Below are 16,433 nucleotides of genomic sequence, written 5' to 3'. Positions count from 1 at the left end.
TGTCTGGTGGAGAAACAATGAAATAGTGTCATTCGGGCCAATCTGTTTCCATATCGTAATTTCAAGGTTAAAGATAACAGGTTCAAAGTTCAAATATAACCGTATAACCATATAACAATTACAGCACGGAAACAGGCCATCTCGGCCCTTCTAGTCTGTGCCGAACCCTATCCTATTCCCACCCACCTGCACTCAGCCCATAACCCTCCATTCCTTTCCTGTCCATATATCTATCCAATTTAACTTTAAACAACATAGAACCTGCCTCAACCACTTCTGCTGGAAGCTCATTCCACACAGCTACCACTCTGAGTAAAGAAGTTCCCCCTCATGTTACCCCTAAACTTTTGTCCTCTAATTCTCAACAATTCTCCCCAACAAAGTAAATTTTATTATCAAAGTACTGTACATATATGTCACCTTATACATACAATCCTGAGCTTCATTTTCCTGAAGGCATTCACAGCAAGTCTACAGAACAGTAACTAACAGGATCTATGAAAGATCAACAAGGGTGCAGAAACAAACAAACTGTAAATGCAAATATAAATAAATAGCAATAAATAAACTCATTCCACCGGAATGCAGCACTGAGCGCCATGGGAAGTCATTCCTGACTGTGGCCATCAAACTTTGCAGCTCCTCCCTTGGAGGGTCGGACACCCTGGGCCAATGGGCTGGTCCTGGACTTATTTTCGTCTGGCATGGTTTACATATTATTATTTGATTGTTTGTGGTTTTGTATTGCTATGTTTGTACTCTGTTCTTGGTGCAACTGTAACGAAACCCAATTTCGCTCGGGATCGATAAAGTATGTCTATTTATCTAGCTATCTATAAAGAGAACATGAGATAATGAGATAAAGAGTCCTTAAAGTGAGATTATTGGTTTTGGAAACATTTCAATGGATGGGCAATTCCCTTTTGTTCAAGAACCTGATGGTTGAGGGGTAGTAACTGTTCTTGAAACTGGTGGTGCGAGTCCTGAGGCACCTGTACCTTCTACCTGATGGCAGCAGTGAGAAAAGAGCATGGCCTGGGTGGTGAGAATCTTTGATGATGGATGCTGCTTTCTTATGACAGTGTTTCATTTAGATGTGCTCAATGGTTGGGGGGGTTTTACCCTTGATTCCACGATCTTTTGAAGGATTTTCCATTCAAAGGCATTGGTGTTTTCATACTGGGTTGTAATGCAGCCAATCAATATACTCTCCATTACTCATGTATAGAAGTTTGTCAAAGTTTTAGATGTCATGCTGAATTTCCGCAGACTCCTAAGGAAGTAGAGGCGCTTCTGTGCTTTATTCATAATTGCACTTACTGTACGTGCTGGGTCCAGGACAGGTCCTCTGAAATAGAAACACTGAGGAATTTGCTAAACCTCTACACTTCTGATCCTCCAATGAGGACTGGCTCAAGGACCTCTGGTTTCCCTCTCCTGAAGTCTATAATCAGTTCCTTGGTCTTGCTGACATTAAGCAAGAGGTTGTTGTTATGACACTATTCAGCAAATATTGAAAACTCTTATATGCTGGCTCATTACCATCTTTGATTCGAACATCAGCAAACTTGTATGTGGTGTCATTGGTTTAGGGTGAGATGAGAAAGATGTATAAGGGACCAGAGAGGCCCCTATTTTCATAAAGGGAGTGCTGAGTGTATGGAACGAGCTGCCAGAGGAAGTGTGTGAGGCAGGTACAGTATTGTCATTTAAAAAGCAATTGGATAGGTATATGGAGGGTTGCTTTTGGAGGCATGAGGGCCAAATGTAGGAAATTGGGTCAAGCTGGGTGGCATCATGATCAGCATGACTGGTTGGGCTAAGTGGCCAGTATGCTTATGTTCTCTAGCATGACAACATGGTATATACATCTCTTCCTGTTTTTTTTTAGTGATGAATTGGTCTCAGGAATGCTCATCAGTTTTCAAAAGGTTGTTGAGTATCTCCATACTTTATTTTAGTATGGTTTATGCTTCTACACAAAAAGTGGAGAAAATGCATTCACTCTAAATCCTTGAGGTTAAAATTAACTAAAATGTGGACATCAAGAATATGCGGAAAGGATGAGAAACGATAACGAAATGGAGACTGAAGGCTGGAAGCTGTGGCAGCTTACTTGTACCTCTCTGGCGCCCTCTTCAGTGCAAGCTGTACATCTCTGGTGGAAAGCTCATTTATTTTGGCAGTGAGAGTACTCTTAGTTAGATTGCAAAATTATACTGAAGGCGGGATATAAAATATTCAGGCACTGGTGGTTGAAGTGTGCTGCCATGGGTACTGGAAGAGGCATGAACCAGCATGTATAACTTTACTCAACCCAACTCTGAACTGATTCTACAACCAACAGACTCACTTTCAAGGACTACAACTCTTGTTCTCAGTATTATTTATTTCTTTTTATTTACACAATTTCTTTTCTCTTACACAATAGTTGTTTGTCAGTCTTTGTCTGTTTAGCTTTTTGTAAATACTATTGTATTTCTTTATTTTCCTATAAATGCTTGCAAGAAAATGACTCTTGAGGTTGTATGTGGTGACATACACGTACTTTGATAATAAATTTACTTTGACTTTGAGAGGCATTTAAGAAGCTCTTAGATAGGCACCTGGATATTCAGAGAATGGAGACTTGTGTAGGCAGAAGGGACTCATTTGATTACTTCTGCACAAAACCATGTTCCTATACTGTACTGTTCTATGTCCTATATTGATGTTATTGAAACTAAGTGTGTTAGCATCTAAGCATGAAGCTATTTCTTCAAGGTTTCTAGGTATTTGTTCAGCAGTTGTATAGAATTCATAAACCGCAACACGCTACAGTATTTAGAGCTTGGGGAATCCTGCTACCAGATTACTTTTCTCTATTCCTTCTGGAATAGTGTTTTATGTGCCTTTACTACAATGATCACTCAAGGGGTCTTATGAAACTGGCCTTCAGAGGTGATAACCTTGAGCCTGTAACCTTTGGTATGGAAAACATAAATAATTATTAGCAACAGGACACGTTGCGTCATCATTTTGCTGAACAACAGAGCCTATCTTGCACTTGAAGTGGCAAAATACAATAGAAATATAGTTGCAAGTACTCTCCAGTGTGTACCCTTCAGATTGATCAGGAAAAGTGCTTTGAAGGGATATTTTTAACCATTAAAGCCACTATTTTGGAAGGTTTCCACCAGTGTTAAATTTGACATTGGAGGAAAAGACAGGAATTAATCATTCACACACAAAATGCTGGAGGAACTCAGCAGGTTGGACAGCATCTATGGAGAATAAAAGTTGACGTTTCAGGTCAAGACCCTTCATCAGAACAGTGTGTGTTACTTTGGGTTGCCAGCATCCACAGAGTCTCTTGTGTTACTGTAACCATTCATTTCCAATATTTAAATATGGGACAAAAAGTAGGCATCTAGAGAAAACACCATGCCCTTAACATACAAAAATACAGCACATGAAAAACTAAAGGATATGAGTTTGGAACAAAATATGATGTGACTAAGTTTGCCTTTTACTTTGTTTTTGTTAATATTCAGTGTAATAAGACCAGGATGAGAATTTCAGCATTTACAAAAGTGTTGAAGTAACCGTTAAGTTTGAAACTGTTAAACCAGAGCAAGCAATTCTCAGTGAGATAGGGAATAATTTTTTATTCAAGCAATAGTCATTGTGAACATTGATCGGCCTTGTTCATGACTCCTGTTTACCATTTGGGATGATAACTAAAGCAGCAACATACATTGAAGCCAATCAGCAACTCACAACTTTTGTGTTAAACAAAGCATTTGCAAACAGGGAACTTTGTGCATTTTTCAGGAGCACTTTCCAGAATTGGTCAATCCCAAGAATTTTAAAATTGCTTGTCCTTTTAACTGTTTGTTGCAAAATAAAATCTTACTGAGATTGTAGGGCAGCATGGTAGCGTAGCACTTAGTATAACACTATTACACTGCCAGTGACACTGGGTTTAATTTTGTCGCCGACTGTAAGTTCATACGTTCTCGCTGAGACTGAGTGAGTTTCCTCTGGGTGCTCCAGTTTCCACCCTCAGTCCAAAGGTATAATTGGGATGCACAGACACATGGGTTGCATGAGTTTATTGAGTTGGAAGGGCCTGGTACCATGCTTTATCTGTAAATAAAATAAAGCAATGGAACAAGAATGATGACAAGGCAGTGATTTAATCTAAGCTATGATTTAGATTCAGGTTAATTTATTTATCCCATGTCCATCGTAGGCATGTGGCCAAGTGGTTAAGGCATTGGACTAGCTACCTGAAGGTCGTGAGTTCGAGCCCCAGCCAAGGGAACACGTTGTGTCCTTGAGCAAGGCATGTACCCACACAATGCCCTTCCCTTGGACAACATTGGTGTCGTGGAGAGGGGTGACTTGCAGCATGGGCAACTGCTGGTCTTCCATACAACCCTGCCCAGGCCTGTGCCCTGGAGAGTGAAGACTTTCAGATCCATGGTCTCGCAAGACTAACGGATGCCTTACTGTCCATTGAAACACACAGCAATATGCATCATTTGTGTGAACAACCAATACAACCTAAGGAAGTGCTGGGGGTAGCTTTTGTAATGGCTCCCACGCAATGTCTTTTACTCTTTTACTCAATCACTCAACGTGATTGTCTTTTAATCATTTCAGGCATGTGCATTATTCCATTACTACTCTAAACTGAGAGAGTGAACAGCGTTTTTTTGGGATAAATTTTTTTTTAAAAAACCATTGGAGAAAATTAAAATCCAAATTCATTTTCTCCTCAGTTTATGAACGCCCAACTTGTGTACAGCCCATCCTTACAAATGAGATGAACTTGCCAGCTGTACGGGTGCTGCTGGCATCTTCTGCTGTAACCTGGAGAGGATCCGCAGCTGAATTCTGATGCCTGTCAGCTCAAAGTCACTCTGTGTCCTTGGAGAAGTCTGTCAGTTCTCCCAAGGAGCTGGCTCATTGGAACCTGGAAAACTCAGTAATGAATAAGTCAACACTTATTCATTACTGAAATCCAAACACACAAAAACTTTTAAAATGGAACAGAGCACTAAGATTTTTTTAGACTTCTTTGGAAACCAAGCATATTTTAAGCTACAAGCCTCGAATGTCCTGTACTCCAATAAGAACATGGGGAATAGGAGCGGGATTACACATTTGGTGTTGTCAGCTTGCTCCATAGTTCAGAAGAAATGCGAGAGATTCTGCTGATGCTGGAAGTCCAGAGTAACACATTTAAAGTACTGGAGGAACTCAGCAGGCCAGGCAGCATCTATGGAGGGGAATAAACAGTTGATCTTACAGGCCAACACCCTTCATCAGGGCTGGGAAGGAAGGAGATGCCAGTATAAGAAGGTGGGGGGAAGGAAGACTAGCTAGAATGTGACAGGAGAAGCCAAGTGGGTCGGGGAGGGGAGGTGGAGCCCCGTCTCGCCTGGAAAGACTGAATGTTGGTGAGGGAGGAGGTGTGAGGGCAGGTTTAGCACTTGTTACGATGGGAATAGTGGGGCAGCTGGCTACTGTACCCGCTCCACCTCTTGTCGGGTTTTAGTAGGTATATTACATAGAAGCACACCTTTTGTCCCATGTACATGCTCCAGTTGAACCTCTGCCATCTTTCTTCATCTAAGTATTGTCGTATCATCAAGTCCTGCCTAAGCAAGGACCTGGACCTGGACATCCATCGTTAAGGATCCCCATAACCCAGGACTTGCCCTCTTCTCATTACTACCGTCACAGAGGAAGTACAGGAGCCTGAAAACAATCATTCAATATTTTAGCACCAGATTCTCCTCCCCCAACACCCCCCCCGCCATCCTCAGATTTCTGAATGAACAATGAACCTATGAATGCCACCTCAGTATGTTTTCCCTCTCTTTTTGCACTACTTATTTAATCAGCTTTTTGTATAAACTTATTGTAATTTATAGTTTCTGTTATTATGTATTGCCATGTAGAAAACAACAAATTTAATGCCATATGCCAATGATATTAAACCTGATTCTGTTTCATTCTCTTTTGCCTTCTACAGTCATGTATGCCCAACCTCCCCTTAAGTGTACTGTATTATTTGCTTCAAGTTGTACGTTCGCAGAATTCTTTGGGCAGAGAAGGTTTTCAGAAATCTCTATTTCTGACATTCAATGAGATCACACCTATTATTAATATCTTCCCGACAGTGGTATTGGAATCACGAGAGATTATGCAGATATTGGAAATCTTGAGCAAACTCTGGTGGAACTCAGCAATGGAGCTGTGTCTTGGCCTGATTGTTGACTATGTATCACCCTCCAGAGATGCTCCCTGACTTGCTGAGTCCTTGCAGCATTTTGTGTGTATTGTAATAATAATTACGGTACATCGAACATAGAACAGTGCAACATAGGAACAAACAGGCTCTTCGGCCCACCATATCTATGCTGAACATAATGCAAAATTACGCTAATCTCCTCTACCTATACATGATCCATATTCCTCCATTCCCTGCATATTCATGTGTTTATCTAAAAGACTCTTGAACACATCCATCATTTCTGTTTCCAACACCAACCTGGCCGCCCGTTCCAGGCATCTACTACTATATGTGTAAACAAAATCTTGTCCTGCACGTCCCCTTTCCCCTGCACCCTCTTACCGTAAATGCGTGCCTTCTAGTATTCAACATTTCTACCCTGAGAAAATGATTCTGGCTCTCTCCCTTATCCAAACCTCTTATAATTTTATAAGCTCCTATCAGGAGTTTATGAACTCCCAGTTTGCCCGACCTCTCCTTTGAGTACATGACCTCTTGTCCTGGCTTTAAGAGGATGGGAGGGAAAGTGTTATTTGTCAACAAAATCCTATTAAGTTCTGCCTATAGAACAGTTGACATGCCGTTACCCAGCGCTGGCATACTAACGTATCTGCCTTTTTTATTCAGAGATACTAATAATGATACAAAACTATTAAAAATTATTGTATCATTTCATTTAATAACATGAATACATTTAATTTAATAACATGAAATTAAAATATTTCATTTAATAACATTAAATAAAAAGTATTAAATAACTTAAAAATTTAAAACGTGACTAAATTCACTTCATTTAAAAAAGGTTAATTAAAACATTTTGTGCAACTGAATGTTGTTTTTCCATTTTCTCTGCCAAAACAGGTAGTCTCACATCCTATATTATTTTTCCATCTGCCATCTTTTGCCCACACACTAGTATCCTGCTCCTCCTCACAGCTCGCTTTCCCACCCCAAAGAGCGAATAGATCAAATTAATACGAGAACTCATGTGCAAATGTACCTGTAATCATGAGAAATGGGACATGTTTAGATGACTGAAAGAGCTTCTCACTCAATTGAATGAAAGTTACAACTTAAAAGGTAATGTTTTACAGTCATACTTGACTCATTAAAGGAAGTGAATAATGTTGAGGAGTCTATGACCAGAATAAGAACAGATAAGGAGGAATTTCTTTAGCCAGAGGGTCTTGAGTCTGTAGAATTCATTGCCACTGGTGGCTGTGGAGGTCAAGTCATTGGGTATATTTAAAGCAGAAGTTGACATGTTCTCGATTAGTAAGGATGTCAAACATTGCAGGGAGAAGAGAGGAGAATGGGGTTGAGAGGAATAATAATCACCATTGATCGAATGGCAGAGCAGACTTAATGGGGCGAATGGTCTAGTTCTGCTTCTATCTCTTAGGGTCAAATATTTAATGTGTCTATAACAAATGTATTTAATTCAGTTTGATTACTAAATCTAATTTTAACCTTAGTAGCCAAATAATGCAAGCCTGGTAATTCAAGGCTACTGTATCAAATCATAATTTCCTTCTTCTATTTAGAAAAAAAGAGCAAGTTGGTTTGGATAGGTAGGACAGGTCCACTCACGATGGCTGACTCTAACTTTGAGAATAGCTTTGTCGCCTGTCAAAGATGTGAACAATTTTGTTTGAATATTCTCAAATGCCACTGTGATTCAGACAAATTAGGCAAAATAGAACATAAAATTAAACAGTTTAAACATTTACAAATATGTAAAAGTATTTGCTTTGAATTTTAGCATCATAAGTATAAATTATTTCATAATTAATGTTCTACTTAATAACCACTCCTCGCGATTCAAATAAACGGGCTGACTGTTTCTTAGACCATAAGACATAGTTGGGAATGTAATATCAAAGGATATACTTTGTATTGAAAGGACAGGCAGGAGGGCATAGGCAGTGGTGTGGGTCTGTTGGTAAGAGATGGAATTAAATCTTTAGAGAGAGGTGATATGGGGTCAGAGAAGTTGAATCTTTGTGGGTGGAGTTGAGAAATGCAAGCGTAAAAAAAAATTATGAGAATCATATATAGGCCTCCAAATAGTAGCCAAGATGTGGGGTTGAAATTGCAAAGGGAGCCGGAAAGGACATGTAATAGGGTAATGTTGCAATTGTAGTGGGGGACTTCAGTATGCAAGGGGACTGGGAAAATCAGGTTGGTGTTGGATCGCAAGAGAGGAAATTTCTTGAAGGTCTATGAGATGGCTTTTTAGAGCAGCTTGTGCTTGAGCCTACTCGGGAAAAGGCTATCTTAGATTGGGTGCTGTATAATAATCCGCAATTTGTTAGGGAACTTAAGGCAAAGACCATAAGACAAAGGAGCAGAATTAGGCCATTCAGCCCATCAAGTCTGCTCCACCATTCCATCATGGCTGCTGTCAGATCCCACTCATCTCCATACACCTGACTTCTCACCTTTGCCCTGACCAATCAGGAAACTATCAACTTCCGCCTTAAATATAACCTTGGACTTGGCCTCCACCGTAGTCTGTGGCAGAGAATTCCACAGGTTCACTACTCTCTGGCTAAAAAAAAAATCCTCCTTACCTCTGTTCTAAAAGGTCGCTCCTCAATTTTGAGGCTGTGCCCTCTAGTTCTAGATATCCCCACCATAGGAAACGTCCTCTCTGCGTCCACCCTATCTAGTCCTTTCAACATTCAGTAGGTTTCAATGAGATCTCCATGCATTTTTCTAAATTCCAGTGAGTACAGGCCCAAAGCTGCCAAATGCTTCTCATATGTTAACCCCTTCATTGCTTGTGAACCTCCTCTGGGCTCTCTCTGATGACAGCGCATCCTTTTTGAGATATGGGGCCCAAAACTGTTGACAATACACCAAGTGTGGCCTAACTAGAATCTTATGAAACCTCAGCATTATCTCCTTGCTTTTATATTCTATTCCCCTTGAAATAAATGGCAACATTGCATTTGCCTTCTTTACCACAGACTCAACCTGTAAATTAACCTTCTGGGAGTCTTGCGCAAGGACTCCTAAGTCCCTTTGCACCTCTGATGTTTGAACCTTCTCCCTATTTAGATAATAGTCCACACTATTGTTCCTTTTACCAAAATATATGATCATACATTTCCTAACACTGCATTCCATCCGCCACTTTTTTGCCCATTCTTCCAATTTGTCTAAGACCTGCTGCAATCACATTGCTTCCTCAGCACTACCTACCCCTCCACTTATCTTCATATCACCTGCAAACTTTGCCACAAAGCCATCAATTCCATTATCTAAATTATTGACAAGCAATGGGGAAAGTAGCAGTCCCAATGCCTACCCCCGAGGAACACCACTAGTCACTGGCAGCCAGTCATTCAGCTTTCCATTCACTTTTGCTACCATATATACCCTTCCCTTTGCTTTTATACAGTCCTTAATTTCCCTTGTCAGCCATGGTTGCTCACCCCTGCCACTTGAGAACGACTTTTTCTGTGGGACATATCTATCCTGTGCCTTGTGAACTACTCCCAGAAACTTCAGTCATCTCTGCTCTGCCGTCATCCCCGTCAGTATCCCCTTCCAATCCACCTGGAAGAGTTCCTCTGTCATGCACTGTAATTCCCTTTATTCCATGGCGATACTGATACATCTGACTTCTGACTTCTCCCTCTCAAATTGCAGTATGAATTCAATCATATGATGATCACTGCCTTCTAAGGGTTCCTTTACCCTGTAGTTCTCAAATGGCTAGGATAGGCAACTGAGGCTGACAAGGGAAGTTAAGGACTGCATAAAGGGATCAAAAGTACAAACTATTCTCTAAATGGGGAGATAATTCAAACATTAGAGGTGCAAAGGGACTTAGGAGTCCTTGTGTAAGATTTCCAGAAGGCTAATTAACAGATTGACTCTGTGGTAAAGAAGGCAGTTGCAATATTGGCATTCATTTCAAGGGGAATAGAATACAAAAGCAAGAAGATGACGCTGAGGCTTTATAAGACTCCTAATTATGACCTTCTTTCAGCCAGAACTCAGTGATGCCACAGTGTCATATCAACCAATTTCTAATTGCGCCAGGAGTTCATCTGCCTTATTCAAAATGCTATGCACATTCAGATACAGCACCCTCAGTCCTGCATTCTTTGTCCTTTTGAATTTTGACTCTGTGGTACAATTTAACTCTTTGCACTGTCTGCATGTGTACCCAAACAGTGGCTTGTCCTTTCTTACATTCATATTACACCCATCATCTACTGCTGGCTCATCCTCAGTTCTATCATACTGTGTCCCATCCCCCTGCTATATTAGTTTAAACCACTCCCAACAGCTCAAGGCAACCCACCCATAAGGATATTGGTCCCCCTCGGATTCAAGTGCAACCCATCCCTCTTGTACGGGTCATTCCTGCCCCAGAAGAGGCTCCAGTGATCCCAATTCTCCCTGTATTGTGTTTTCAGGACCTCCTCCCCTTTTCTACCTCGTTGTTATTGGTACCAATATGTCCCACAACTTCTGACTCTCCCTTTTCAGGATATTGTAGATGTGTTTAGAAACATCGCGGACCCTGGCCCCTGGGAGGCAAACTACCATCCACGTTTCCTTTTTGCGTCCACAGAAAAACCTATCTGTCCCCCTGACTATAGAGTCCTCTATTACTGCTGCCATCCTCTTCAGTTCCCTGTCCTTCTGAACCACAGGGCCAGACTCAGTGCCTAAGACACAGCCACTGTTGCTTCCCCCAGGAAAGTCACCCCCCCCAACAGTACTCAAAATGGAGTACTTACGTTGAAGGGGATGGCCACAGGGGTGCTCTCCACTATCTGATGTTTTCTCTTCCCTCTCTTGACAGTCACCCACTTATCTGTCTTCTGTAGCCTTGGGGTGATTACCTCCCTGTAGCTCCTGCCTATAATCTTTTCACTTTCCTTAACAAGCCGAAGGTCATCGAGCTGCAGCTCCAGTTCCTTAACTTGGTCTCTAAAGAGCTGCATTTTGATGCACCTAGTGCAGATGTAACCATCAGGGAGGCTGGAAGTCTCCTGGAAATCCCACATCTGATACCCAGAGCAGAATGCCATCCCTGCAGACATACCCCGTATTTTTTCAAGAGTGAAATAAGAAGAAAAAAAGAAATAAACTTACCTACTTTCTCACCTCTGCCTGTTGAGCCAAGTTCTTACCACTCTGACTCAGACCATTCTGATGATGACTGCTCCGTTAGGTGGTACCTCTCTTTTCCTTAAGCAGGTTATTGGGTAGATACTTCAGTGTAATTGATGGGAACTTAGTTGGACCATGTGGAATGCAGCTGGATAATACCAGAGGAGCCTGGCAGGCAACTCCTGTGGGTGGCAGGGTAGCGTAGCCTTACAGCACTGGCAGTGGTTCAATTCCAGCTGCTATCTGTAAAGACTGTATACATTCTCTCTGTGATAGTGTGGGTTCCCTCTGGGTGATCAGGTTTCTTCCCACATTCCAAACATGTGCAGGTTAGGATTAGTAAACTGTGGGCATTCTATGTTGTCGCTAGAAGCACTGTGTCACTTGCAGGCTGCCCCCCAGCACATCCTCAGACTGTGTTGGTCGTTGATGCAAATAATTCATTTCACTGAATGTTTCAATGTACATGTGATAGATAAGGCTAATCTTTCATCCAACTTCATACCCATATGACTCCTTTCAAGTTTAGCTTTACACTGCCCACATTTTCTTGGAAATTCTTCCCCTTTGTATTTTTTGGAGATATTTCAATAGTGCAGTTTCTTGAATAAGCAGCAGGGGGCAGTGATTATCCTGAAACTGAAATGTACACGTGTTTAGTTTTTCCTTTTATCACTCTATGCAAAAACAAAACCCGACAAGCGCTCTTAAACTCACGATGATGGCATTGAGTGAAATATTGAGAAATTCAACTGGCAGACTATGAGGGCCTGAATACTCATATCCTGTCGGTTTAATTCGTGATCTTGATGCTGATGGGTGGTAGGCAACTTTATTGTGATTACATCTTAGTATATTTAAACTATTTTAGAATGGTTGTAGGTAACAAGTCTATTAGAAATTTGTATGGCTGGGGGAATGTAAGCACTGCAAACAGTGTTTCTTGAATGTTCTGCTTTGAAGTTGGCTTGTAGCAGCTGCTTAATCTATTTATATATTTATGTGATAGAAGGTATTTCGTTTAACTTAGTACTGTGTTAATCAGGTTTATTTAAGCTCTGTTAAATGAGTAATTGATTTGTTATCTTCAATGAATAAATCAGAGGTTTTGTACTTAAAAACTGCAGTATGCTTCTTCCGACAATGTGGAAAATCATATTTACAGTTTCAACCACATTCTTCCCATATTGGAAATATGTAATGCAATTTATCCTTTTCAAAGTAATTTCTAACACAAAATGCTGGAGGAACTCAGATGGTCAGGCAGCATCTATGGAGAGAAATGAAGAGCCAATGTTTCGGGCTGATGAAGAGTCTCAGCCTGAAACATCGGCTGTTTATTCCCCTCCATAGATGTTGCCTGATCTTCTGAGTTCCTCCAGCATTTTGTGTGTGTTATTCTGGATTTCCAGCATCTGCAGAATCTCTTGTGTTTATTAAGTAATTTCTACAATTTATTTTAGTTTGGAAATATTTATTCTGATTCTGGTTTAGTCTTTGTAGCCAACAATGTTTTTGTTTCATTTGCCCATCATTGAAAAGTAGTAACTGGGTAGTTGTTTTACAAGAGATGTCCCACTGAAACTTCCCTGCATTTCCCTTGAAGAAAATTTCATCTGTGAAAAGAAAATAAAGAAGATTGCTAACTGTATAACCAATCTATTTGTTACCTTGTCAGCTGCAGCAATGATTAGCGATGAACCTCAGCCAGTGACTCCAGGGAAAATGAGTCTGCGTCCAGGAAAGGAAGTATTTTATTCCCAAACTAAGGAGTTGGTTCACTCATCAATCAGCCCAGGAACCAACAGCAATCACGGTAAGAATAGCAGCAAATTTGGGAGTGTGGCCGTTGGTTTCACAACCTTCTCTAATATACTCCCTTTCTACAGTTGATTGCAAATGTAGGATATCTAGACAAGCCTACTTTTGATTAGCTCTGTTTATAAATGACTTGTCATCACTGAGCTCATTTTGATTGCTTTATAAATTGCTCGCCCACTAAATTTTTCATGGGCTAAGGGACAAGCATTTCTTTATCTTCTCTGTGGGTGTATGTTCTCATTACTGCTTCCCACCTTATAGTGCAGTGTTTTGAACTGCTGTTGTATTTTCCTTCAAAATCTGTCATACTATAAAAATATAACTGGTTCTGTGAAAACTGGCTGTTGTTCTTCTACACTGACTACAGCTGAAAACTACCTGGTAATAGAGATCTGAAAAGCCTCAAATGAGAATAGTAGTCTGATAAACTATGCACTTGAAATTAGTTCTGCTTTTGAAGGAATTGAGTGCTGATAGTAGTAGTGGTCGTCCTTGATGACAGATACATGGCTGGTTACTTTGTCAGAGTTTTAGTGGCATCAAAAAAATGAAGCAATATGGCTTAGTTGGATTAAAGTGTTAACAATGGAATCAAAGAGGATAAACAAATTCTTTTTCATGCCTGGAAAGAAATGATGGCAGAAGTTGTGAAGAACCTTTAGAAGGCTGTTAGTATTATTCAAAAGAGAAAACGGAGCTGCAAATTTAAAAGAAGTGTTCAAAACTGGGTTTTCATAGCATAAGTGAAGAGAAACTGATTTCATTGAAAGGGGATCAATAACCGGAGGAATGATTAAAGAAAATTGGCAAAAGAAACACAACAGATGTAAAATTTAGTTTCTGGACAAGCTACGGTCTGGAATGCATGTCTTGAAAAGATGATTGAAGCAATTTCAGTGATAACATTTGCAAGGGAAGTGGAGCAGGAGGAATTGACTTAATGAGCTGGGGGGTGGAGGTCAAAAGCAAAGAAAGCTGGACTAATTGTTGGAGAACTAACATAGACACAGTTGAAGACAAGCACTCACTTCTCATTGATGTTCAGGCAGTTCATCTCCAGATGGGTCATTGAGATGTGAAGCGGCGTAGCACAGAAACAGGCACTTTGGCCCATCTAGTCCATGCCAAACTGTAATTCTGCCTGGTCACTTTCAAGGACTCTTCATCTCGTGTTCTTGATATTTATGGGTTATTTACTTATTATTATACTTCTATTTCTTGTCAGCTCAAGCTGGTAAAACCTGAGGTATAGGCATAGCCAGGCACACTCATTTCCCAATTGTTAGGAACTTTCAGACTTTTCTGGTAGTATTTAGTATTGTGGCTTTTTGGGCATTTACATAAATATTGCTGTGCAGGCCTGTTTGTTTAATGCTATCGTGTGTTTACTTTGGGGTGATATCAGTTGCAGATATTACTACTGGGACAATGTATACCCTCCTCATGTTCCATAGTCTTTCAATTCAGTGTATTTCAGTATTGATTTCTGTATGCTATGTGTGTTTGGAATGGTTGTTCTTGCTTGTTTATTATATCTGTAATATTATATCTGGATGATTATTATGGATTGTCCTATCTGTAATAATGAACCAATTGTAATATAATTTGTCAGACTCGGACTCTAAAAAGTGGATCAGACTTGCATTTATAGTAAGGTATGATGTTTTTTATGAGTTTGTATTTTAAAACAAGATCTTGGTGAATGATGTTTGTCACTGTGCCTGTGTAAATAATCAGATTGAATTAAACTGCTGCAGGAGCCTGTAATGTGTTGGATTGTTTCTGGATCCTTTTGGCATTTTCTGCATTTATTGTCTTGAATTATTATTATTTCTTTGTGTATTTGCTCAGTGTGTTGTCTTTTGCATATTGATTGTCCTGTTGGGGGCGGTCTTTCATTGATTCGATTGTGTTTCTTGTATTTACTGCGAATGCCTGCAAGAAAATGAACCTTGGGGTTGTATACAGTGACATCTATGTACTTTGATAAAACTTTTATTTTTAACTTTGAACTCCTGAACATCAACCTGCACCAGGACCATAGCTCTCCATACCCACCCCTTCCATCAACTTCTCTTAAATGTTGTAATTATCACAATCAATATGACACAAAGAGCTGAAATCCAGAGGACAGACAAAGTTAGTTGCCCTTGACATCAAGACTGCATTTGACTAAATGTGGTAAAACCTAAACGAAAGGCCCCTGGAGGGAAAATACTTGATGGATCAGTGATTGTTGAGCATCAGTCATCCCAGCCTGCAGGGATTCCTCAGGGCATATCTCAGGCCCCAAAACCTTCCACAGCCCTCAGCTCGGCTCCTCAGAGATCAAAGCTATCCATACCTGCACACATCAGAACTCGGACTGACAAGGCCAAAATGCAGAAGGTAATTTTTATGCCATACAAATGGGAGTCCAACAAGAGAAAATCTAACCACCTACCCCTAGCATTAGATGATGTTACCATGGCTAAGTTCCCCGTCATCATCATCCTGGGAGGATAGGTCACGAATGACCAGAAACTCAAGTGGACCTAACACAAAAGATTCAAGAGCGAGTCAAAGTCTTCTACTCGGAGTAATGCACCTCCTGATGACCCAAAGTTTTCTCCTGCATGTACAAGGTACAGTAGGCATCAGGATTGTAATGGAAAGCCCGTAGTTTGACTGGATGAATGTAGTTACAACAACACTGAGAAAGTTCAACAATATTCAGGACAAAGCTGTCTCCCTAAAGGGATCTCTGTGCATCACCTGTGCATAGAGACTGCAGTTTGTGCTATCTACAAAGGCTACTATAACAGCACCATTGACTGATGACCTGTACGACTGTAAAGACAAGGGCAACAGGCACCAAGGAACACCATCAACTACCAGTTCCCTCCACCATCCACCATATTCAGATACAGATTAATTAATTTATCACATGTAAATCTAAACATGCAGTGAAATACATTGTTTGCATTAACAACCAGCACACAGTGACATCACATTCCAGTGCCAAAAGAACATGTCCCTCAGAACGACACAAACAACAACGATACAACAAAACAAAGCAACACCAGTAAAACAAGTCCCTTTACCCACCCTCCCACCAACCCACTCACACACACAGACAAGTCTCCAACCCCAGGACAGGCCGCCTCTGGGCCTCCAGCCTCCTGTCCTTGGCCACTCGTTTATCATCATT

The 16,433-nt window shown here is 40.6% G+C and overlaps 1 protein-coding gene across 5 annotated transcripts in view; it reads left to right on the top strand.

The window, feature by feature from the left end:
• Positions 1–16,433, top strand: part of osbpl8 (oxysterol binding protein-like 8) — a 253,659-nt gene that overhangs the window by 114,739 nt on the left and 122,487 nt on the right. For all 5 annotated transcript variants that reach the window (XM_063058446.1, XM_063058442.1, XM_063058444.1 and 2 more), the window contains one exon: positions 13,101–13,238. In XM_063058446.1, the coding sequence (XP_062914516.1) occupies positions 13,101–13,238 (138 nt within the window). The remainder of the gene's footprint in view (positions 1–13,100; positions 13,239–16,433) is intronic.

The sequence above is a fragment of the Mobula hypostoma genome, chromosome 9, assembly GCF_963921235.1.
Source record: "Mobula hypostoma chromosome 9, sMobHyp1.1, whole genome shotgun sequence".
NCBI lineage: Eukaryota > Metazoa > Chordata > Chondrichthyes > Myliobatiformes > Myliobatidae > Mobula > Mobula hypostoma.
This window is presented reverse-complemented; position numbering and strand designations above follow the sequence as displayed.